This window comes from Calonectris borealis, chromosome 4, assembly GCF_964195595.1.
Source record: "Calonectris borealis chromosome 4, bCalBor7.hap1.2, whole genome shotgun sequence".
Classification (NCBI taxonomy): Eukaryota; Metazoa; Chordata; class Aves; order Procellariiformes; family Procellariidae; genus Calonectris; species Calonectris borealis.
In genome coordinates, this window is record NC_134315.1 from 27,925,716 (window position 1) to 27,952,420 (window position 26,705).

A 26,705-nucleotide genomic window follows, 5' to 3' on the forward strand; every position below is an offset into this window, starting at 1 on the left:
CAATGTGTTTGCTCTCTGGAAAAATGTATTTTGTTTGAAAGACTCCACTGTGTACTGTGTGGGTGTTTTTGTGTTTTTTTTTTTTTTGTTAAGCGTGAACTTATTCCTGAAACTTCTCAGGAAGAGGAAGATCTTTTTTTGGAAGGCATTACTAAAACATAATTTTCAAACTTAACGTGAATAAAACATTACAGCAACATAAAATTGCAAAACCGAAAAGTTGAGCAGTAACTGAATTTCATATTTAGTTTTATATTGAATAACATCACCCACCTTCTGTAGCAAACTGCTCTAGATGTTTTAAGGTGATTTCTTTGTATTTTGAACTTTCAGCAAGACGGTCATAAATTACAGTATCCTACAAAACAAATAAAATGAACTCAGAACAATTTAATAGAAAAATGAGTTTTTTTGTGTAGAAAACACAAATCATGTAGGAAAATGGCAGAAAAATATGCAGCACTGTATTAATTTATTTCAGCATCAAAAAAGAATAGAAGTAATTTTATTTCAGAGAAAGGAAAAAAGGACATTCCAAATCCTCAGATTCTCTAAATTTACAAATTCTGCTATGATGCAGTTTTTTCTCCTACATTTTTTGCTGTTATTTCCCTTCATTTTGAAAAGCACTGCATCTTTCTTTGGCTTGCCATGTGAATTCTTTTGATCTCCTAAAACGCTCTCTTCCTCTTCAATATTAAGGCCACAAGATAAAAACAGTGTTTCATAACTGCCATTCTCAGATTTTTGTAGCCAGCCTGATATACAGAATATTAACAACAGCTTCTTCTCTCCACTTGAGAAGATACAGAATGGACATTCATATTCAATCAACTTCATTTTTTTAAACCATTCAGGAACTGGATTTGCATCCCCCTCCCCCTGAAACTTGACTTAAGATACAGAACAAGAACTAATGAGCAACTCTGCCATTCACAGATACATTATGATCCAAGATATCTTCCCATAGATCCTGTTTTCAGGAAAATTTACTTCTGGCATAACATTAATGGTGGGTTAAAATTCCCATCTAGTCACTTATGCTAATTACTATTTCTACCTAGTGATTCATGCTCAGCTGCTCCAGCAAGTAACTAATAGATTAAGCCATACATTCATCCATTTTCTTGGAGTACAGAAGGAAGCAATTAACAGGAAGCATAAAGGTATTAGTCCAGTACAAAGAATGGAGTGAACAGGTCTGTCATACCTTCATAGGCAGTTAGTAAAAGAAGACGTTAACTAGTTCATCACATTAAACAGCTACGTAGTAAAATAATGTAAATTGAAAAAGGCATCAACATTCCCTCCCCCACATTTTCTATGTTTTCTCTGCAGTTACAACAACCTTTTGCTTTCATATTTGTATTGGTGGCACATATTCTTTGATACAGTGAAAACAGAATAAAACTCACCGCTCCTTTGCAGTAGAGTCTTAACTTTCCCGATGGTGTGCGAACTATCACTGACATTCTCTTCCTAGTGCTGAAAGGGAAATAAATGACCTATATAAGGTGGTTCGCAAACGTAAATATTTACCAATGTTTTATCTAAGAATATCAATATATATCTTATATAAGACAAAGGAAAAAAAGTAAGGGCTATCTATTCTGAATTATGTTCTCAGGTGACTGGGATGGAAAAACAGTTTTACTGTCTAATAATTAGAGTGAATACTGTTTTTCTGTGCATACTTCTGTAGGCCTTTTTCCCATAAAAACAAATTTGAGAATCTTCACCTTCATCTGAATACTATCCACTGATCACAAAAAAGCATCTTAAAGCACAAAGCACTTGTGACCAATATTGTATAGTGGTAGTGCATCACAGATCGTTTCAGCTTTTCCTTCCTTCCCAGCCAAACAGTCTCTTGTACACTGTACAGAGTAATGCAGTCCTATTACTGTCATCCCAGAGCATCATTCATCATGCAAAGTTTTAAGTATGCTAAGAACTGGAAAGGGGCTCGCCTCATTTTAACTACTCTCTGGCTCTCAGTCATTAATAAGATCTAAGTATTTTTTTCTTTTTGTCCTCATGACTGAGGTAGGAATTGGAGGAAAGCATGGAGAAGACTGTCACTCTCTGCTTTCTGTCTTCCCTTTGAGGTCCTCCAACAAGCGTACTTTAGATTCAAGATCATGTCCAGTCAAAATGTGTATTTATACCATAATTCTTTCAAACTTCAACTTTTTAAATAATCTACAGAAACTATTCAGGGAACACAACACATTTCTCATACAACAGTTCACAGTAAAATACATAAAAGAGATGGAAGTAAATGGTCCTTTTACAATTTCAGTTCCTGTTGGAACTGGATCCCGTTTATAGATCGTCAAATAGCATTATTGTATGAATGGCTCCTGAAGTTCAGACTGCCATGGAAAACATCCTATAAGTGGAATGCATGGAGACAGGTGGAGGAAAGAATTTCATAATTACTGGAAGTAACAGACTGAATAGTATCTTCAAGAAAATATTTTCCTATTCCACCTGTGTGTGCACTTTGCTTCAAGGACAGACATCTGAACAGCAATATTAAATTACATTTCCACTGTGAATATTGCACAAGAGAGCATAAAAAGGCATTTGCTGCAACTCTTTCTCCATTTCATTTCTAATCCAAAACACCTCAGATAAGCAGAACTCCAGAAACCTTAGACAGTGTCTAGTTGGGGATCTGCTTAGACAACAGTGGAGAAATTCAGATCATTCAAAATGCACTTAAGTTGCCTAAAATAAAAGCAAGTCTCAGATTCACTTTGGTTCCTGGAAGGATTATCTAGCCTACTGCTACTTAAATTCACTACACTTGCCTGAATATTCAGTTAAGGAACTGTGGAGGAATTACAGTAATTTAGGGTTTGTATAAACAATAATTTGATATATATGCCCTTGACAGGTAAAAACTCAGCAGTTTTGTACTTGTCTTGCAATACCAGAAGATTCCAATCCTGAAGTTCTGCATATAGCTGCCTATCAATCTACTGAAGATGTATCAGAGAATAACCAATGTTTTCCTATAGCATTCTGAAACTTTAGCTATGAAGACAGATATTGAATCTTGACTGACATACATTTTCTTAGCAAAACTGCAATAAAGCTAATGAGCAGGACTTACTGTCAAGGACTTCAACTTTTTATGAGCCTTTTCATTGCAGTGACAGTTTTATTTCCTTTTCTTGGTGAAATACAGAAAACCACAAAATTGAATTACTACAAATAACTGTCAGTGCGAGACCATTTTTTAAATTTTGTTTTCTTCACCATAGGAGTCATGTGAGCAGCCATAAAGGCGACCCAGTTATAAGGGGAAAAATACTGAACAGAAGATGTCTGCTGAAATACTGACAGAGGAAATGCCTGCCAGCCTGGGAACTGCTAGCCTGGGAACCAGAAACGTCCTTGAGAAGTGCAGCCGGCATCTCTGAAATACAGCTGGGTATCTAGAAACCATTAATAAGCACAAAACAAGGAACTGTAACTGCAACTTATTGTCTGGAAAGCTGAAAAAGTCTGGAAAAGGGAGAAAACATCCTGAGAAAGTGGGAATTGACAACTGCTATTGGTTGTTCTAACTGAAAGAACAGGAAAAAAGTCTGGAAAAATAAAAATTGGTCTGAGAGAAAAGAAAACACCATCATCTATTGGCTGTCCCAGGTGAAAACTAGAAATCAGCAGCATCTATTGACTGCTCCAGGTGGTGGTGTCCTACACCCTCTTATGTCTCTGCCATATAAAAATGACTCGCTTTTACCCAAAATGGAGCCTCTACCTCCAAGAACTCCCCCTGCATGAATTTTTCTCTGAGATCTCCTAGACAAAGTTATTGGACTATCACCAGAACACCTGGCTGACTCCAGACTCTCACTCTTCGAAGTGAGACTTTGTCCATTATCTACTTTGAGACCTCACTCCTGGGAGCAGTTTGGTTAGCACTGTACCCATATTATTTTGAATAATATACACATATGTGTGTGTGTATGCACATATAGATAACTGATTTTAAGTGTATTTCTTTACTATTGATAATTCAGTAGCAACTTGTAATATATGGATGCTACTGCTGCTACTATCAATTGCTGCTACTATTAAAATATAAATGTACTTTCTTTAATATTCATGAGTATACTTGCTTTACTAATAGTAATTTGTAGTAATCCGTAATAAAGAAATTTAGAACATAAAGCCTCCATGTCCTTGTGTGTTATGGAATTCTGCAAACCCACTGTTGTGATCTCTATACACAGGGTGGGTCACCCTTTGGGTCGTGACAAGGAGGCAGAATAGCTGGTAATTCCCATGGAGTTGCCATGGGATTACAGATGGACAGAAGCACCTTAAGGGGACAGAAATACCTCCCTCAGTCACAAGATTTGCCACTTTCAGAATCTGGGAATGCAGAAGTAGCTCTTGATGGGCCTGCTGTTACTTTAAAATCTGTCTCAGGTTTAAGATGAAAATTTCTTCACAGAGTGTAAGCACACAACGACAGAAAACAAACACTGCTACAGAGGTTTTGGTACCTCCTCTGTCAGCCACTCATTCTTTTTCTACATATAGAAGTATGAGTCTTCAGTCACAAAATAGGATCAGTACATTCTGGACTTCTTTGAATGATGGAGAGGAGGTAAGGTCTCAAACGCTCTAGAAGGAGGCCTTCTGCCTGCCGAGTACAACAGTCAAGGCAACGTAGATTATTCGTAAAACTGATCAGACAGGGGACTAGTCAAGCTATTGCTATGTCAAGTAAATACATCTGCATTCTAAATTAAAAATACTTAGTTTTTAGACAAGAAGCTTTACTATGTAACTATCACAGACTGTTTCTGCTAGACTGTGGGGATATGCCCCAGGGATGCAGATGAAAATCAGTCATTAAATCAATAGATGCTACATACTCCAGATATTGCGATATTACTACTACATCAAGACTTGCCCACGAAATTAATTCTGGTGCTAAAAATTCAATTAATTCCTCTAACAAAACAAGCAGATAAAAGTCAAAACCTCATTCAGTAGCTCTGCTAGTAATGACATGTTGATGCAAGGACTGATGTGCAATTTGTGCCCTGACAGTGGACATCGATTATGCTCACTGAACAAGGCATAACATGCTCAAAATCAGGCTCGTCTTTGCAACTGGCCCAGGTGAAAAGACAATGCACATACTCGACATAGGGATGACAGTAAGCATAAGACATTCTTTGCTTGTGGATCCTTAACTGACATAGTGCCTTGCTTCCCCCTGTCCCACAGATACATACCCTAGGAGTTGGTTTTGGCTTCCAAGAGACAGCTGCAGTTTTTCTATTTGTTACAGTTCCAGGTAACAGAATACAAGAATGGGCACAACACCGCACAGTTCCTTCCCTGAAATTATGGAGAGCCCTGAACAGCAGAGGGTCTGAACAACTCTTCACTTCCCTGAGCTTAAGGTACCACATGACATCTGAGCAGAGTATCTACTGGAGGCAACTCAACACTAGTTATCAAGACGCTATTTGCCCCACAGAGATTAGCACTGCATTTTAGGAATAATTGTCAGCTGTTCAAGGATTATCAGTAGCTTTCAGCATGCTCACCTGCCAGTTAGACTGAGAGCTACTTCCTTGCTATGAACAAAGTATAATTAGCATATTGTATAAGTCTACTACTTCTTCTCTTTTCTCGGGCACAGCTATGATCACTGTAAAAAGAGAATACCATAAAAGACAACTCTACCAAGCATTCCTACAAGTTTTACTTCTGTAACATACTTCTCCGAAAGACTATCCTATCAAATGTTGGCACTGTTGCACTCTACTTGCAGAACAGTTATCTGGCTTGTACTGGAAGGTGGCAAGGAATTAGTTTGCATTTTTTCTGGGAAAAACTTAACACACCTGGAAACTCTTAACTCAATAGTTTAATTGCTACAGATTACTTCTCTGAAGGTACATGCTCCTACCAATACAGATGGTGTTATGTTTTGGAGCCAAAATTTCTCTTGCTGTGGAACAAGGGTGACCTCTAGTGCTTCCAACAAGTCAGTTCCAAGCAAAGCTAAATATTACAGAATAAGAACAAAAACAGATATAAAAACTGAATGCTTAAAGTTGGGTGATTGGTATCCACCAAAAAACTTAATCCTCCAAAGGTTAAGATTTAAAAGCAATTCTCCTTTCTCCGTAAAGTATCACTGTTTAAATTACAATTTTAGACTGACACAGAAGTTTAAAAAGATCTATGAAATCAAGACAAAGATCAAAACCAGAAACAAAGTAGGAATCCTTCACTGCTACTCCATGAATGCAGTATAAACTTTCACAGCTGTCAAACCAACAACAATGCACTTTGTGCTACGTACTCACTAACCTTCCAGAACAGAAGGTGAAAAAAGTGCCTACAGAAAAATGAAACCATGGCATAAATCTGAAAAATTTCAAGTATGTCCTCTACAATACATAAAAACAACATTAATTGCAAGCAGTCATTAAAAGACATTCAAAACTATAAAAATTACTTTCTGTCGCATTAGTTTTTTTTCCACTGTGGTGATCTTTATGTTTCACATTATTGCTATTGTTATAACTACAGGCAACTACTTCTCTCATTTCATTCAACCTATACATCTTCAGCTCATCTCTTCAGTATTGCCTTGGATTTTTGTTTTTTGGTCTTTTTGCTTCTTTAGCTAAGCTCAAGGGAAACATAATACGACAGGAAGGAAAACAATGATCACTTTCCGCAGGCACAATTACAAGTAATCGTTCTATGAAAAAAAGAGTTTCCCCTCCATACAAATCTCTTCCCCATCCTGTGCCAAAGTAAGCAATGGGCCTACACGAATACTCAGAACACAGACTGCATACATGGATACAATTTAAACAGATTTACATAGCAAGCAAAACTGCATCCAGATTTCTTATGGGTACCTTTATAATTCCAACAGCTTTGACAGAAAATTTTTACTGCAAGCAAAGTACGTGATAAACTCAGTAACTGGCCAATGCTCTAGTGATGTTGCTCAGAAAGGAACGAGTTTCAGTCTAAAGTATTTAAACAAGTCATAAGCAAATACATTTAAGGTTAAATGCAAAATTTCATTCTAGCAGTCAGGGCAAATACAAGTTATGTATAACACTTACTTGAAACTTTCCCCTCTGCCCCCAAATATTTTTTTAATAAAGCACATGGTGCTAGGGCTTTCAGAAATACATTTAAAAGTTCAAATTCTTTCCTATGCTGTCTTTTCACATCTTTTTTTGAAGTTTTGAGACCAGGGTTTTTTTGAATGTTTGCGCAAAAGCGAAAAATATTATCCAAAAAGGAGACAATGGAAAAAATATATGCCTCTGAAAACGTTTTACAATAAAACGAGGAGTGTGGTCTTAATCATGTGTGCTGCTTTGCCTATAGTATGATGATATACTGTAAAGATAAAAGCCACATAACCTGCACGCTTTGCCTGTACAAACATAAAAAATGCAAACATTTTTATCCATAAAAGAAATTGATAAAAATATTTTCACAAAAAGATGCTAAGAGCACAATATGCTGTTTACCTTGTAAATTCCAGGACATTTAGCAGTTCATATCTCTCTTCCTGTCCTAGCTGAAGAATAAAAAAAAAAAAAAAAAAAAAAAAGGCTGAGAATTAATGCAAAAAACCTCAAGGAAAAGAGCCAAAAAGAAACAAACAACATCTCAATAGGTAAGTACCATGATGCAGTTATTCAGAAATTATTTACTATGACAATAGTAAACACAGCAAATTACAATGTCACTCCAACATACTTACAGACTCTATGATTACTGAGTCAGGTGTCCTTCCAGTGAATACAAAACGAAGATGCCTGGCTGCTCTGACCAACGCTCCTTCATCTGCAACAAGTCAATCAGTTATTTTACAGATGTACCAGAAAATTGTTAGTATACCCCATGATTTACTGGACACAGTCCAAGCTTTTCTACTTTTGACTTCCTTTGTCCTTTATAGATTTTTAAGATTAGACGTGGTGCTGGAAAGAACTCTCTGTTTCTCCTGTTAAAACTGTGATGAAATGAGTTTACAATTCAGAGAAAATAAGCCCCCAAAGAAACACATCTCTCAGCTCAGTAGCAAGGGTATCCTCTTCAAAGTTTTAAGCTGTAAACTAATGAATTATACGTTCCAGTAGACACAATGACACTGCTTCATCATGAGACAAGACTTCCTGCCTTCCTTCTCCCCATAAGCCTACTTTCAGGTGGTTAGAAGTTTGGATGTTGACTAAACGTTGCTTAGAGAACAAACCTCCTAATTGCTAGGCAAGCGCCTTACTCAGTAGGGCACTGGACAAGGTACTTTCCTTTTTGTGAGAGTTCTGTTTTAGAAGAAAAGAGTGATAAGTCATTCCTGTAAATAATAGATAACTTCAATGCCTACATTCAGGAAACATTTCAGACAGCGACCCAGACTCCCATAGGCATCAGTCCTCTCCAAATGGCTCAAGATGTCACAACTGAATTTGCTCACCATGCCCAATAAAACACTGCCATGGCCCAGTTAGCTTTATTTATGGCCCTACCTCTGCCCTTGTTTTCCAGTTGTTGAAGGACAGAATTTCCAGGGAGATAGCCACCTAGGAGCTGGGGCAGACAGGGAAGAGGTAGGCTGGAGACTCTCTTTGCTTCATGTAATTTCTCCCATCATAGCCTGTCATAATAAATTAGCTCAGCAGAGCTGAGTATATTTTAATCATTTTTGCCTTGCTTTATCACTTTGCACTATAATCTTTTATCACTCTATAGTAGAACTTACCACAACACTTATCCTGGTAAAAACATTTCTTGTTCATTTTTGATTACAAACACAGTCTTTGTTCTAAACCAATACCATGGTTATCAAGTACAGAATAGGTTCACAAACAAGGACATCAATTTGTCTCCTGGTTTGATTTCTATTTGCATTTGAGCAGTTCCTTCAGACTTCCACAGCCATCTGACACCACCTTAGGAAAGCTGTATGGTTAATCACCCTTTGCCCTTACATAATTCACAGGACATCCATATGTATTTTCTAAAGCAAATTAGAAAAGTCTAAATCCTTTTTTGACAAGACTGATTTTAGCTGACACCAATTCTTTTTTTGAGGGATGTGTTTTCTTTTTTAATTTCAGAAGATATCTCAAAAAAACCAATAAACTTTGAATAAAATTTGCTTATTGAGTTGATAGAATACTTTACCATATGTTCACTCAATTATTTGATTCTCACCTGGAGATGCTGCTTGATATATAATTTTATCACCTTCTCTTTCTGGAACTGCTGTATGACACACTGCCATCATTGTCAAAAACTCACATATTATAGGTGCAGTTGGCTAAAAAAAAAACCCGATGTCAGAAAGTGATTAATCATTTAGGCAATAACTAACTGAAATATAATAATAGATATGGACAAATAATAGTCAAGAAAAAGTTAATGAAAGATTTTTCCTCTCTTCTTTAAACTACCAATAACTAAACAAAACAGCTGTTACCTGTACACTAATTTCAGCATACAGAATAACTTCTTGCTGCTGTACTTCAATACAGGCTATATAGATAGGATTTAGCGGCATTTGCTTTCATAACAATCAAAAGCAAATAACCAGAAACATAGAATAATTCAAATTGGCATTTTATAGGGAAGGTAAGTCTGAATAGGACGAGAGGAAATGGCCTCAAGTTGTGCCAGGGGAGGTTTAAATTGGATATTACGAAAAATTTCTTCACTGAAAGAGTTGTCAAGCATTGGAACAGGCTACCCAAGGAAGTGGTTGAGTCACCATCCCTGGAGGTATTTAAAAGACGTGTAGATGCGGCGCTTAGGGCCATAGTTTAGTGGTGGACTTTGCAGTGCTAGGTTAACAGGTCTTTTCCAACCTAAATGATTCTATGAATGCTATATTGAAAGAATTTTAATTTAAAATTATTTTATTTTTATTATTCACTAAAGTCTCTTTGGATGTTGTCTTTTTTACTAAAAAGATTCCTTTTCACATTACTTTTGTCTAATACTATATTTGACAACACTTTTTAAGAACCTTTAGAAAGATGTACCAACCAAACCCAAAAATCATGTGAAAAATGCTGCAAGGTCAGGCAGACAGCTTTTAAAGGAAGACATTTAGATGAATGTCTCGGGCACTTCAGAGTCTAACAAAGCTGAAAGAATTTAAAATGATTTAGCCAAGAGAGGGGAAGAGAGTGCACATAAGCAAAATAGTTGATTGTTTTTGACTAATACAGCTAAAATTTGCAAAATGGATGAACTGACCCCTGAATGGTTGGTCAAAAGAAACCCCAGCGTTCTCCCTAAATAAGCTCAAAGCAGCTGCCACCTCAACTGAGTTTTTTCGTAGCATATTTATAGTATTTCAGACTAAGGATGTCAACAATCAAGATAACATTACAATTATTCTATAAAATACAATAATATCTGAAAACCTAACTTAATTCCACAGTGCAGAAACACTAATGGGAGCAGGTTCCTGCCCTCTTCCACTGAGGGCCCTCAGGTCCTCTAAGATGTATTCAAAAGGCTGAATTACAGATTCTTTTCCAAAGCACTTCAGAACACATTTAATGTACAGTGATGAAACCTATCCTTGAATTTGTGCCTGAATTTTTACTTTAAGATGTAAACAAGTGCTTTATAGCTTTTATATATACACACACACATATATACACACATATACACACAAACACTTAATACTATAGATCTACCAGAAAACTTCCAAGATTCAAATCAGCTGTGCACCAAGGATTCTCCAGACAACAGCAGAAATAGGATGATGCCTCTTCCAAGTCTACATTACTAGCACTGAAACTGGCCTGTGCAGCTAAGTACAGGAGCACCCTCTGCTTTAAATATGCTTGAGAGCTGTACTCTGGTGTCTAGCATTTAAGACTGCTCCATTTGTAGGGACAAAATGCTTCACTGTCTGCCAGTTATCCTGAAATTACCCTCCCAGGAAGACAAAATTTAAGGAAATAAAAAGAATAATTTATTTACACTCTTCAAATACATAAAAAATGGTTACACTATGTAAGGTAGGTGTTCTTGGTTATGACTAGGCAAAAACATCTCTTGTACAAACAGAAAATGGTAATGATGGTACCGTTTCTTAGTCATATCATGAACTAAGCTATTAACTTGCTGTGAAATGTATTGTCTCTTTGAGGCAAATATCAGCCTCTAGAATGCCTGTTTCATTTCATCATCTGAAATGATGATTTAACCTCATGGAAGCATGTACAAAAAACCAATGTATATGGTTAATTCCTGACTCTTGTCTAAGCCTGAGCACAGAAATACTAAGTCATGTCAGGAACTTGGCTGATCCTGAAAGCTTTGATGGATGTCATGACTTCATATGGACAGCATGACTAAGATTAAAACACCCATAGAATGAAGAACTAAGATTTCAGGCTCAGAACATTTGAATCACACCATCAAAAAAAAAAAAAAAAGGCTCAAAAGGCTCTCCAGAAGTTAACACTAGATGTTATTTCCAGGTGGATCTAATTAACAGGTATCAACAATAAACAATTATAAAAGTATTCATGAGGGCATGCTGATTTTGTGTAAATACATAATTTATTTTCCTTCAAAGGATATCATCTTTTGACTTACTGAAAGCAATGGTTTGATTTCACAAAACAATGGTAATGGGTTCTATATAACTTACATGATTGCTTTGAAGATTCTCCAGTAATGATGAGTCACTAAATGTTTTTTCTTCTCCATTTTGTGAGCCCTGCCTAGAAATAATTAAGTACAAAAAAAGATCATCGTTAGCATATTCTTAACAATTCATATACAAATCATCCACACTACTGGGCTAAGGTCAAACACAAATTTTGTAGCTGTTACGATAAAGGCTGCAATCGCATATTATGAGAAAATGAAGTGAAGAGGTACTTGTTTCGCATCTCCAAAGTTAATCTAACTTTAATAAACCTTGATTCATATAAATACACTCAAATCCAGAGAGTTTTTTAGGCTGACTTCAGGTAACGCAGAATGAAATAAAAATAAATCTACAATGTAAGACTGTGGCTTTTTGTCTTCTGATCTCCATAGAACAAGAGGGATTCAGAACAAGATGTGCCTGAAGAGATCACATTTCTTTGAGAAATTAGCAGCTTTGCAATAGGTTTGCAAATGTTTGCAGAAAAGAACGTCCAGTATCTGAAAGCGGGAAGTCTGCAATGGAGAGGGTTTGTTTTCTATTACTCATGGCTAAAAAGGAACCTAGTAAACTGATGTATGAAGACCACACAGTAACAATGGTGAAGTAGGAAGGGACTGAAGAGATGCAAGGTGGAGATAGCTCTGGAGAAATAAAGTCATACACTAACATCTCTCAAGTTGCACAAGTCTTCTGGCTGAAGCCGAGAGTTCAAAAAAAGTAGATATTTCTAGGAAGACTTGTTACTGCAGCTGACTGAACATTAAGACAATGTAGTTGAGTTTGACTCTCTGTAAAACAAAACAGCGCTGAAAAGCGAACCCAGATAGAGGAAAGTATTTTTTCATTTTGGATTTTGCTTTGGATCACATAATCTTAGAAGAGAGTGAACACATTCGGTGATTTAAGTTGAAGGATAAAGCCACATACATCAATGGTAGTATGAAGATTCTTTATGAAAACCAAAAGTGAGCTGTTCCAGTCCTGCGCTATCATGAAGGAATACAAAATGGCAGTACCTGCTCTATATAACCACTCAATGACTACTTTTTCTAAAATCCTATTAGGAAAGTGAGAAATTCGAAGCATCCTCATTCACCAAGACTTTTTTTTTTTCAAATGCAAAGCAGATGGATCTTGAAGTGCCAAATGTTAACAACTTCAGATACATTAAATTTGTTTAGAGTCTAAGGTTTAAGCCTTGTTTGTTAAAGCTTCCTGACAGAAAGACTTCAAGATATTTTCCAGATTCTCAATTCTACAAAAAAGGGAAAATATTTGCAGGTATATGTTGTGTCAAATTGGAAAACAATTATTTCCTAATACAAAAAATAAAGATTTAAAAGATTTGGAATTCAGTACATTTGTCATTTTAGGACTAGAAATGTTACTGTCATAAACAAATTCTATTAATTACAATAGATTTACAAACAAAAAAAAATTTCTTAAGTATCTTATTTGATCAGATTTACAAGATGTTCATCACTTACAGAAGGGAAGTACCGTTTTTTTTTCTTTTTGAACTACTGTTCAGGCATCAGTTTATCCATTTCAGGTGTGCTTATAAAGATTTTGATGTATATTAATCAAATCCAGTCTTATTTCATAAATAGCTTGTAAGGAAGCATGCTTAATTTCATGTAAGCATTGCATTATTTTAATGAAACCACTCACTTGTGCACAGTTAAGCACACTTGCACATCTTTGTAAGAAACATCTTGCTGCTACATCAATGAGGATATTGCGGTCAGGTAAGATTTTGGGGTGTGCAAGTGTGCCACTTTTTATGTGTATATGGGGAGAATTTTTTTTTTAATCTAAATAAAGAATTATTAATTCTAATCTAGCAAAGCAAGTTTTTTTCCTTCAAACTTTTTAAACGTAAGGAGACAACATATTACAGTTTTGTGTGACGTCTTGCTGTAATTTTCAAGAAATACAACAGCGATAACATAGACTGTAAATGATATTTTTCCCTGATCTATCTGAGCTTATTTTGAACCCTATTGCAAATATTTAGTTTAAGAAAGAATGATGAAGAAGTACAAGACATCATGCAAATGGCAGCAGAAAGGAAGCCAGGACTTAGTCTGGGGTCCTCGTTAAGAGATTAATGTTGGCCCCAAGTGTACTTGGGTGCTTTAATTTCAGTTTCAGTTAAGAATTAGGTAGTACTAATATTCTAAAACTATCTGTAGGAAGTAAAATATTAATAATAATGTATTACATATTTTTCACTCTCAAATATGGACTTTTTTCCAACATATTAGAGATTATTACTAACCTATTACTAAGTAACAGTAGAGAAGTGCAAGCAAAGTTACCATAATACCAATGACCTTAATAAATTACAAAACTTTCCTCCAATAAGTAATTCTGAATTGTACAAGATTGACAGTAGAATAAGTGTACTATGCCTCAGTGACACTACTAGCAATTCTATTCTAGAGTACACAACCTAATGCCGTAGAATTCTGATGGCATAAATTTGTGAAAGGCTGTCGGTCTGCATCAATTTGAAACGAAAATAACTTTTGAATAAAATACCTCACATTTAGCTCTATTTCTAAAAATCTCACTCACTGGTTTTAAGCTTCAATCTTCAACAAACACCACATGCTGAATGAGTTTTAAAGCTTACCAATCATCTGCAGGAACACTATAATCCTCAGGCTCAGGGCAATGGCTGCACAAGAAGTAAGGGAAGAACAGAAACAGGGAGAGGAAAAAGAATCGCAAAGGCTAAAAAATTTGATCATGTATAAAAAAAGAAGTTAGTTAATGAAATTAAATTACTAAAAAAAGTTTTAAAGGTATTTCAACCAAGTATTTTGCTGGCGCCTAGATTACAATAAAATATTGCAAAAGTATGATGTTTCTCTTGAGGCTTCATAAACTATAAATGATCATTTTTTTTTCAATTGAAAGCTTGTCTACTTACTAACTTATACTAGCAGATATAAAAGGCATTTGGCTTCCTTACAAATCTTGCTTTATATTTCAGTATATATACATTGTTACAGTTTCTCATTAAACAAAAGGCAGTTTTTAAGTTATCTGAAGCCATGCTAATGCACCTTGTCTGGCTGAGTTCACAAAATGCTCATGAACAAAGCTAGCCATAGCACATGAAGGACTCTGCCCTGTGATGACACAGGTTTAAATATACAACAATTTATAACACACTTAGAAAGAACAGGCATTGGAGATGGAACAGTCACTTTTACCCTTTTCTGTGTTCCCAACTTCTTATTTGCATCAATACAGAAAGACAGAGTGACTCTGTTCTCTGTGTAGCTATGAGAGATGCTGTAATGGCTATTCACTGTAAAGAGAAACTTCGCTTTCTAAACAGTGATGCTAATCAGAAAACCGGTCTATGTCTTTTCAAAACGGGGTGGATGGGAGCTGGAAAGTATAGCAAGAAAAATCAGGTAATTTTTTTCTAAAAAATACATTCACACCTAGGTTTCATAAAGGAGAAATTTTAGAAGTTGTGCTATACCAACTTCAGATGAAGATATATAATGAACTGAATATCAAATACTGATTTTAAGTGCCATTACCATTAATGTATTTTTTTATCTTAAAAAACTGCTATACAAAGAATTTGAAAATAGTTAGCTCAGAGCAGTTTCTCTGAAGTCATAAAATTAGCTCATGTGGTTGAAATTGAGCCCTATATATACACACACAAGTTTATATACATATTTGAAATAGCAGGGTTAGAACTGTATTTTATTACAACTGTTAATTAAAAAAAAAAGCATCAGTATGGTTAATGCATTAAGGATCTGAGTTTTTTCAAAACAGAATGCCTAGGTTAGACTCCTGAAAATTAGGATTTTCAAAGGCATCCAAATGATAAAGCCACAAAAGCCAAACCAACGCCTTTACCACAAGCCCAACACTTAATTTCATAACCTCTTGCTGGTCTCTGCCCAGATCTAGAGGTGTCTAATTATCTGCTACTGAATGCTCCGAGATCGGCCCAGGTCCAGCATCTCACATACCGGTAAGGCATACTGGCATTTACAATGTGGGTGTTTCTGCTCTATTTATTGCTCTAATGATTTTTTTTCAAGTAAATAGTCTTAGAAGTTTGAGGCTTTTACAAACTCTGTTGAGGGAGTTGGCTGCAACTGCTGACAAAGAAATAGTAAAATGCTTTGTTTGCATTTATTTGGAGAGATTTCTTAATAGCAACACTAATATTTGGAGTTATGCCACTATAACAGTATTCATAAAAGCCACTTGGATGGTGGCTACAGTACTGTAGTTCATGCTACAGTACCGTAATTTAAATTCTTGTTCATCCTGCATATTATTTAGTGCAAGAGCATGTGCCTACATAAAATATGAAGCATGGACAATGATACAAGTTTTTGCAAGTATGAGGGAAGACTTTTTTTTAGTAACAACATTAAACAGACTGAGCGATAGAAAAAACATGCATACTGAAGTTGCATTACAGCAATAAGTCTTTGATATAGAAACTTTATTTTTGTTTCTTTTTGTAAAAAGAGATGTCATGACTGAAGTGCTGATACCTCTTATAAATAACATTTCATAGTCACAAACAAACTGACTCCTACTTGTATATATTGCCAGGTGTAAGTTTATTTTAACTGTAGTATTAATGCATGAATACATATGCACAGGCAGAGGAAAAGAAAGGCACACAGATAAAGAAGAGTATATAAAAATGCCTACCCATAAGCAACTCCTGCTACAGTACACTTCTTAAATTGCATGACATTGCATGTCAGGGTACCCGTTTTGTCAGAAAATATGTATTTGACCTAAATGAATGATAAAATTCATTATACATTAACATTCAGCAGTTATTTACATATCTAGTACAATTCATGACTATCAACACACTAAATATTTTTACCAGTTCTGCAATCCTCATAGTGTATAGAAAAAAAAAAATACAGTACATAAATGTGGCAGATGCAGAGTCTTGATACCTATTTCCAAACATGGCAATCAACTGAGATGTCAGGAAGCTTAAGCTTGCTTCAGTGCATAGTGATATATTTAACTATTCCTCACTCTACATATTGCTGAAATGCAAGAAACTAGTGAAGACCAATGGCTTTGCTAGTAAAATATTCCATTTCTGACAGAAAGCAATACAGTAAAATAAAAGTATCTATATGCATTTCTAAACTCCTCTTTTTGACATAGAAATATCTTCTTAAAGCCAAAACATTAGTAAAAAAACAACAGTTCAGAAATGCCAAGTTGCAGGAATAGAAGAAATACGTTCCTTTCTGCCTATTCCAGGTCTCCTACTTCCCTAACATCATAAACCCTTCCTCTCCGGAAACTACTAATTAAAGTATTTTAAAAACTGAAGCTGAAATACATGTATCTGTGATATATTTAAATTTAGTTCAAACCTAATCTTAAGAAAGAAGTTCATATATGAAGCAATGAAGTGATCTGTGATGAAACAAAGGCTCTATTAGTCAAAGGTAAACTTCAGTTTTAATTCATTAAAATTTATTTCTCATTAAAAAAAAAAAGTCACAGTATTCTTAATTAGGAATTAACTGTGTTATCAATGGAGCTAATAAGGCTACCTATTATAAAATTTACTCAGTATCTCCTATTTAAAGATTCTGTTTCTGAGGAATTATGACTTAGCCAAATCATCAGTTAGAAGAAATTTTCCATGCCAGGTTTATGCCTCAAACTGTATTTTTTTTGTGTGGGCAGAATGGGAAAGCAGGAATTGCAGCTAAGGAAACTCAACCTTTTTTTCCAACACCAAAGTTTTGCCTTTCTTAAAACCTGAAGATCTCTTGGGGGAAATCTCCTCATTATGTGCAGCCCTTGTACTTCAGAGAAGACAGTTGCTCTTTTTGTCGGCAGTTTCCTTTGGTCTCTCTACAAAAAACTGCTCAAATTAAGAATCTGTCAAAAAAGCGAAAGTGGAGATTCCAAGAACTCTGTCTAGATCTTGGTGGTGAAGGAGACTTTGGTGAGAAACATAAGAAATGAAGACAAGAACTGTCAAAGTCAAAAAGAGGGAATGTGTCTGGGAATGTGAATAGCAAGCTAACTGCAGAGAAAGAAAAAACAGATAGATTGTGTAAAATGAGACAGAAATAAAGCTAAGATTCAACAGAGTCTCTTCCCCACTAGAGGAGACTGTACTCCCCTTTAAGGCCAGGAAGAGAATCAAATTTTCTGCTATCTGCACGTACTTCTTAAACCCAGTAGGCAAAGGCCCTGTCCTCCTCTACATAGACCAATGTTAGAACACGTTAACCTGCAACTACTCTTTTCCCAAAAGGCAGATCTCTCAAGTATTAGTCCCCAAGACTTGTTTGCTACATGGCTAAAATTATGCTATTATTTATTGTTCTTGGAAAGCTAAAAACAACTTTTACATTCCCATGCAATAAACTGAAGAATTAGTTATGAAAAATTCTAAGTTAGGAAATGCAAGAATATGTATACTTGTACATATAATACAGTTCAATTAAACGAGAACATTGTATTTTTTCCACAGAATCAGTTTACCATCACCAGTCAGCATAACAGAAAGCATATTGTTCAGCATATTTTTAAAGTAAGACTGCAAATACAACTGGCTGAGACAGCGAATACAGTATAGTGCTTCTGGAAGCATGCCCTGTGCCCCAGACACACTTTCTACAAAGTCATACTTCCATAAAAGGAAGAACATACAACAAATGATCTCTTGTGAAAAGCCTAACCAATTTTATAGTATTAAAAGAAAACTCTAAAACAAAATGAAGAATTAAGTCCAAATTTTCAGGGCTTAATTCAGCCATGAGCCCCTGTTCCATTCACCGTTTTTAATCTTCAGTGGCAAAAAAAGAGGGAATGTATACAACAACGATTCAGTCCTAGAGCATACCCACTGTCTTTTCTGAGCAAGGCAGAGCATGTGAAAAAAATGACATACTAAAGATGTACACTATCAGTGTATATAGAGACTAAATTTCTGTGCCACAGCCAGGCTTAATGCTCAGAATTCCTCCGATTTTGTAACTTTAATGATACACTTCAAACCTTCTGTGATTACCTCATACACATTCATACACAAAGCAGTGTTTGTTCATTTAATTCTGGTTTCAAGAATTTAACTCCCACATATTGCAAAGTGTTTTTAAAAATATCTGACAAAATTAAGAAAATGGAAATAGGCAAAAAAAGACTAAGGCAAGAATATAAGTTTTTTTGAAATAAATCCTCACATTATTTTAATCATTTTGATTGTAAAACCATAGGAATAATTTCACACAGAGTTAGAACCAGTAATATTTTTTTACCTGTCCAAGTTCTTCATTGAGATTGGAAGTACGAGCCATCGCAGCAGTGTCTGTAGGTTCATAGTGCATGTCTATGTCCTACAGGTAAAAAAAAAAAGTATATATACTTAAAAATTTGTCTTCCATAAGTTATTACAAAAAATCCACTGCATAAATAGAAAAGGTAAGTGTAGAAGAGCAGACCGAACATGAATACAAGTTATCTACTTATGATTATTTCAACATGGGAAGCCACAGACACAATCAGATCACTTCCAAGAGTCCCCAGAAGAAGTTACATTTCCTCCTTAAAGCAAAAATCTGTATGATTCTTTGAGATTTTACTCTGATTATTTCCAGTGATTGTATTATTGAAAAACTGTTGTACCCATGCATCTAAAACAGATTTAGCAACAAGCAGAAATACTACACTGTAACACTTAGAGACAAGTCAGGCTTAGCGATGTGTATTGTATGCATAACCAGTCATTTCTAAATAGCAAGATAAACATATATTGAGATAAAAACATGAAGATAAATTTAAGAGTACATAATAAATGTAGGGTACATTATAAGTGGTGTTTTTTTTTTTTTTGTTGTGTTTGGTTTTTCTTTTGGGGCAGTGTTTTTTGTTTGGTTTTTTTTTTTACTTGTTAAAAAAAAAAACAGAATTTATTTTTAAATACAGTAAAAGATTAAAACATTGTGAAGTATGGCAATGTAGTAAAACAGATTGCAGATGACCAACTTCTCTATACCAATATGATATGCACACACACAAAGATAACGTTTAAGATAATAAATGTCCAGAGTCCCAGATTAAGATAAATTAAAGACGACCAATCCCTCATGACATGAAATAGGGGGGAAACAGAAGTTAAAAGAGTCTTTTGGATTTGTTGTATAAACAGTTGCCAACCTACACATTCAAAATGGGTGAGCCTTTGTTGAATATTTATTTAGAATATTTTAGAATGTTTTAGAATATTTGTTGAATATTTATTTATTTATTTAAAGGAAGAATTTCATTGCATTCTCTTATTTGTCAACAATTTGTTCTATAGCACAAAAGAAATGAAGAAATCAAAACCAGCTGACTGCTCACAAAAAGATTTAACTTTTAAAATAAAGGATACACTTTACCTGCTACTCCACATACACTTCTATCTATATCTGCATGACATCGTTTCTCACACACACAGATCTATTTCTGACATTTGTTCAAGGAATCAGATTAAAGAGTTCAGCATGATATGATGAATTCACATTTGGAAAAAATGGAAAAATTGAAGGCATGCTATTAAAAGCACTTATATTGCTTTAAGGAGAATACCTCAAATAGAGTTCTTTTCCCCCATTAATTCATTAAGAAAAAAAATTAAAAGATGCCAAAATGATCTTTATATATTTTGTAAGAGATAATACTAACACACAGTGGCCGTGTACCAAAAACCCCATTAAACTATGGTGGTGGTGGGAAAATCAGCAAAATACAAAAAAAAACCCCAAACAAAACCCAAAACACGAGCTTTGCTTAGAAAGAAGAAATGAAACTGGACAAAACTCCACCAGACTGCAAAACACTTTCTTCTGATCATTCTGGATGAAACTGATACCTGAATATTAATAATGAGAAAGTACAAAGCAGATAAAAACATGTTCCAAAGAGCAATTTGGTGCAGGTATAAAAGCACTAAATAAAACCATTTATTATTACCTTCTCAGATGCCAGTAATAATAAATAAACAGCATACTTAAATATTTACATTAAGAAAAATTCTGAAAAAAAAATGTATACATAGACAAGCAATCAATCATTTCACCTACTTGTAAACCACTTGATTTTAGAAGTCAATACACATTATAAAAATAATATTTACCCAATTTATGAAATATGCCTGGATAAATTTAACAACTTCAAGCGTAACCAACAAACTGATTGGAATAAGATTATTGAAGAGAATGATAAAAGTCAAGAAATTCAATCCAAAGTTGCTTGCTCCACCATCTGCCAAAAAACGAAGCAAATAAAAAAACATTTAAGACCATACTTAAAAGTATGTATATACAGTGTATTCAGAGTATTGCATTAACTGCTGATTTTTAAAATGTTCTGTGTCTAAGAAGAAACTTGAGAATTAATTACAATATAACTTGCCTATAAATATGACCTTCATAAGAGTTAAGGATCTCTATTATAAAGTGTAGTTCAAATTTAGAGATCTTTGTGATCTTAAAATGTAGCAAAAGAGGGAATGGCTGGTAAATTTGCTTTTCAGAAATTGGAGAAGATGACAATCTGGGAATATCTATATATAGCAACTAAACTCTAAATTCTAAATTTTAGAGTTTTATATTTTTAAAAGGGGGGAATGTGTAATGGAATGAATTTTTTCTCTGTCCACCCTCACACCTTCCTATTCCACCCCCCAACCCAGCAAAATACTATGAAGAAGGTAAATTCACACCACATGAAAAGAAGAGATGAAATTAGAGAGTTTAATGAAAGTTCTAAAAGAACTGGAAATGTGAATATTAACATATATAACAAGTAGTTTTATACCACTTTTTCTTTTTAAAGTTTTAGATAACTCCAGTAGTAGCACCTCAGAGAGGACGCGAATGGGAAATAGCAGTCTGCTCTCCAGTACAGCAAAAAGGGTAAAAGATGTAGCCTGCCCGTCTGTATTCAAAGATCTCTCAAATCAAAACAGCCTCAGACAGGTTTCCACTGCCTATGGAATGTGGATCTGATTGTTACTCCAAGATCCAAGACAGCAGGTTTTGGATACTTTCATTAACACCAATTCCAGCATCAAATGAAGTACAAGTCTAGAAGACTAGAGAGCTAACATTCACCATGACATTGATATTCTCAATAATGACTGCCGAGATTAAATGAAGTTTGATCCCTATTGCTACCTGTAAACAAAATAATATTCAGATATTTATTGTTAACATTACCACTTTTTTATCATCCACAGGCAACAGATTGTTCTAACTAAATACTAACAGCATTCGGAAAGATGGGGCACTGCTGGGAACCTGTTTCACTACCACACAAAAATTAAATAACTAAAGGGAAAGGGAAATAAATTGCTTCTTACATATTAAAAGTACCTGATACAAGAACAACTATGAGCTGAATGCAGCCTTAAAGGACATACCGTACAAAACACAACACAATTTCATTTAATCATGGGGTATATATCAGAAAATAAACTGACAAGGATAATCACTTGAAGAACACACAAAATATTAACGGCCACTAATTCATGTTTCTTTTTTCAGGAATAAAAACAAAAGCTTCTGAACTGCTTCATTACTGTGCTAACCACCATATTCTGAAAACTTTTACATTTCCCAGAAAAGAAAAAAAAAAATAATGAGAAGAAGAATCAGATAAAAAATAACAAATGAGGAAGCACATCCAATGCCATCCGTTCATATTACTGGAAATTGTTAATTTTCCATTAACGATTTCACTTTTTTCCACTTCATGATGGAAATATGAAAGTTAAGTTCCTTCCTTTTTTTTTTTTTTAAAAAAAAAAAAAGAGGTTCTTCCTCACCATCAAAAAGAAGAGAAGCAAGGTTCTCAATAAAAAAAAATTCATCATAAATGCAGACAACTGTTTTTGTTCAACAGAAACTTTAGGAGAGTGCCTTCAAATCAGAATCCTAAGACTTTTCTTTTAAAACTGACCAACCCACTCCATAATGCCTACTTTGATGACTACATTCAGCAGCTTTGTATTCAAGACACTGTTGTTTCAGGAGCAGAAAGCCTAGTTCTGTTCTACTGCCTAAGTAAAGAAGGCTCTAGGCCCACCATAAGAAATTCTGAAAACATGGGTAATTGACCACAGAGTATATTTATGAAAACTTCCTTTAAATCTAGTTCCCTCACTGTGGGTCAAATTATCTCAGTATGTTGCAAGCTGCCATGAAGGCCCACATAACATCACATTGCCTTGCATCCGCCATGAGTACAGCTGCCCAGTATAATATGTTAGATAAGATCTTTTATGCCTCTTTTATCTTCTTTAGGAGCAGCCTGCTGAGACCTGATGTTGGCAGGCAATAATTAGTTAGACCCCTCGTATAGTAAAAATTATAAAGCCACAGCACCATTTCCTGGGATGAGGGAGTTTAAAAATTCAGAAAAGTCACTGCAGCTTTAAATGTAATAGCTGAATGTAATAGCTGTAATAGCTGAAAATGGCTTTAGTCTGATTTCTAGGAAGCTGACTGTTTATGCCAGTGGAATGCTGATACAGACCTTGCTGAGCTGCAGAGATGTAGAGGCTGAAAGATGTAGAGGCAAACAATAAAGCTCCCCTTCCTGAATTTAGCAAGAGCTCAGATGGCATAGTAAGGTAAATTTTATACTTGCTGTGATAAACCTAGCCTAATGACTTTAGTCAACAACCGATAAAAAAAGACTGATAAAAAACACACTGTGTTAAGGATGGTAATCATCCTTCTTTTTCAAATATGAAAGACAACTGAACACTAAAATTTTAATATATTATTTTACATCTTACAATTTAGATCAAGATACCAGTCTCTTCCAGTATGCCTTCGATTCCATATAGCTGAACCAATAGAGCAGATCAAAGACATGGCAATAAGGATGCAGAACAGAATCAAAATCTGAATATTCGTAATTCGTTCCACATTAGACATTTTAAGAGGTGGACTTGTTGAATTCTGCAAAAGACAAAAAACAACAGTGGCTATTAAATATTAGAAGAGGTACACACAGTTCTCACTTTTCAAATTACATGTTACTGCATCCTTTCCCAAATATTCTCCCAAATACATCATCATCATAACTGTTTCACTCAAAAGAAAAAAAAAGGCAGCTTATAAATCCAGAAATTAGAGCTTTAGATTTGTGTCACAAGCAGTTTAAATAATCACACAGAACACTCGTAATAGCAGCAGCTAACAGTAAACATTAAAAATGAATGTGCATACACCTTATCAGTGCTATAGAAGACAGGTGCTAACATAAACAATCAAACTTTTTCAAATAACTGTTTTACAAATCAGAAAAGCAATAAATAAGAGACATGCATGACCAATATGAAAGCATTCTTTTTTTTTTTCAACAAATTCATCTCAATTTGGATATTTCAAACAGCACTTGGAAAAGTAATTTCATAGTCTGAGAATGGTTCTCTTCCCTCCTCATTTTGCAAAGAAAGTTTCACTTTGTTTTCTGACATGAATGCTTACCTTTGTACTTGAAAGAAAGCTCCACAAGAGGACAGTTTTAGGAGCAGTCAAAAATAAAAAAAGATGAACAGGCAAACTATAATGATCCAACTTGCTAATAAAATAATTTTCAAAACACAAGTTACAAAACAGAATCAACAAATACGCTTACTAGTAGGAAAACTACTCTGTGGCTAAGCGACTAATAATAACAAGAAATTGCTTTATTTTTATTGCTTTTACTTCATAAGAAAGATGCTCTATTACTGACATTTTAACTACTATATTGAATCTAGCCATGTTTTCTGAAAGGATTTTCTGTGCTGTGTAATGGCATAATAAGGTAATGAAACAGATAAATTAGAGAAAATCCAAATGACAAACCTGCATAAGTTTTGTGTCATGTCCTGTGTAGACAACTATCCCATGAACCCACTGAGTATTTCTCAGCTGAGCTCCTCGTAGAAGAATCTGATCAGATCCCAATGGAACAGTACTAGAAGGAAGGAGTTTTATGTTTTAGCATTAAAACAATCAATGTCAATGAATAAACATAACCAGCAGTTGTTAAAACTAATTTCTCAAAATTTAGATGATTATTGTAAGTATGCTAGAAACCCAATTTTCATAGTTAACTTTTCAGGAGTGTTGACAGAGAGAAAGCTTGACAGTTAAAAGCCAGTCCAAAAACTTAAGTTTGCAAAAATATTACTTACCCCTTAATTTTGACTATGGACACTAAAGATATGGTACTACTAAGCAAGCATACTGAAACTAACAAAGGCTAGTTTTCCTGTGATTTATGATTATGAAGTGTTTTCTTAAGTGTATGTGGAAACTCAACTACTCTTATGAAATTGATCTTCCAAAGCAAATTTCTAAGGAAATAATTTTCTGAACTCTCAACTTAATCCACTCTTCCAGTGAAATAAATATCCTTTATGAACGTGATTAACTATTTAAAATTCACAATATTTCCTGCACCTTGTTTAAATTGCAACACCAGGTAAATTTACTTGTGTTATTCTTTTAGAACTGCACTGAGTAAATGAGCAACAAAACCTCAAAAGACATTGGAAACATTTAACCGTCTTAAATTCAGACAGTTCTTGCAGAAACTGGAAAAAAAAATTTAATCTAGAAAAATATTTGAGTGCTCTTCCATAAAAACCAAACAACTAACAAACACCACCCACTACAACTTAGTCCACTTACTTTCTAGGAAACTAGCACAGAGCATACTGACTGTTTAAGGAATCATTCTCCCCACCAACTAAGTGTGTTTCAGCAACTGAAACGCTGAATGATATCGCCATGGAACATAATTTCCAGGTGCAGGCACTTCATCAGAAGAAGGAATCGGAAAAGAAAACTGAAATATAAAACATACTGAGATTTACTTGCTTTTTAAATCTGAACTGTGCTGCTCTTGTATTTGAGATGTGTTCATATCATGGCAAAATTAAGAGAATAAATGTTCTTTCAAGTATGAAAGGAACTGCTAGGGCTTGAATTACACAAGAGTCATGAAGAGAGACTCCTGTTGCCATCAAAGATCGCTTCCACACTTGTATTTATTTATTTGCATTTCTTGATCAGAATCATTCTAAGGCTTTTGGACCACCCATCAGCATGATACGTAGACATTTCAGTTAAGGAATGGATTACATGTCATTCCAAGAATAATTAGATATTTTTAGTCTATTAACACTAACATGAATGTCACAGAAGATGAAAGAAAAATAACTCGGGTTATATGCAAGTCCCCCGCCCCCCGATAAATTGGAAACCTTTTCAACTATGGACCTTCTCTGGAATGCGAAAAGACTTTCTGTCCCTTCTACTAATACAAGAGAGTCTAGGAAGGCAGAAGTCAAACCTTCCACTCTTAATTCTTGTACTCCTTGAAGAGTCAGGTGAGTTCTAAGACTCTTCCTGCCACTTCCTGCTCTTCCTCTTTGTCTTCCCTTCTTAAAAACTGCAAAGAATATGCAGTAAAGTCCCTTCTATTGCTTTTTTCCATCATGACACTGGCTCTCAAATGGATACCCTTCTCCAGCTTGGGATAGGAATTTATCCTCAAGGGTCTGTTACTGGGAAGACAATCAGAACAGAATTGGGACTGCAGACAGTGGGAGTTGTCTCCAGCAGAACTGGTGCACAGACCAAGGAGATGAAAACAGACAGCAAAACAACCAGGGGCATAGAAAGCCCAGATCTGCCAGATGTCATGTTACTGATCCTCAAAATTGTGATCTTACCCCACTTTCTAATGAGGTGATGGTGCGATGACTTGACAGAGCTCTCAAGTCTCTATTTCCCGGCCTCAGCCTTCTCAAAACTGCTCCAACTCATCTGATTCTTCTTGTATGCTACATAACTAACGACTCCTCAGCAACATATTTGGGTTGTATTCAGCAAGGGATGTTCTCAATGGGGAAATACCCTTTCAGCATAACTTCCCGCCAGGGCTGTCAAGGGTATATTAA

At 35.1% G+C, this 26,705-nt stretch overlaps 1 protein-coding gene across 7 annotated transcripts in view; it reads right to left on the reverse strand.

Moving 5' to 3' along the window:
* The window catches only part of ATP8A1 (ATPase phospholipid transporting 8A1), a 127,343-nt gene that overhangs the window by 64,562 nt on the left and 36,076 nt on the right, over positions 1-26,705 (reverse strand). For 4 of the 7 annotated variants that reach the window (XM_075148987.1, XM_075148986.1, XM_075148989.1 and 1 more), the window contains exons 10-21: positions 24,601-24,712; positions 23,541-23,706; positions 20,874-21,001; positions 19,015-19,092; positions 16,415-16,503; positions 14,343-14,387; positions 11,699-11,771; positions 9,241-9,346; positions 7,784-7,866; positions 7,548-7,597; positions 1,416-1,485; positions 274-358 (exon numbers count right to left, since the gene is read on the reverse strand). In XM_075148987.1, coding sequence (XP_075005088.1) covers positions 274-358; positions 1,416-1,485; positions 7,548-7,597; positions 7,784-7,866; positions 9,241-9,346; positions 11,699-11,771; positions 14,343-14,387; positions 16,415-16,503; positions 19,015-19,092; positions 20,874-21,001; positions 23,541-23,706; positions 24,601-24,712 — 1,085 coding nt within the window. The remainder of the gene's footprint in view (positions 1-273; positions 359-1,415; positions 1,486-7,547; positions 7,598-7,783; positions 7,867-9,240; positions 9,347-11,698; positions 11,772-14,342; positions 14,388-16,414; positions 16,504-19,014; positions 19,093-20,873; positions 21,002-23,540; positions 23,707-24,600; positions 24,713-26,705) is intronic. The other 3 variants (XM_075148991.1, XM_075148990.1, XM_075148992.1) reach the window with 1 other exon arrangement.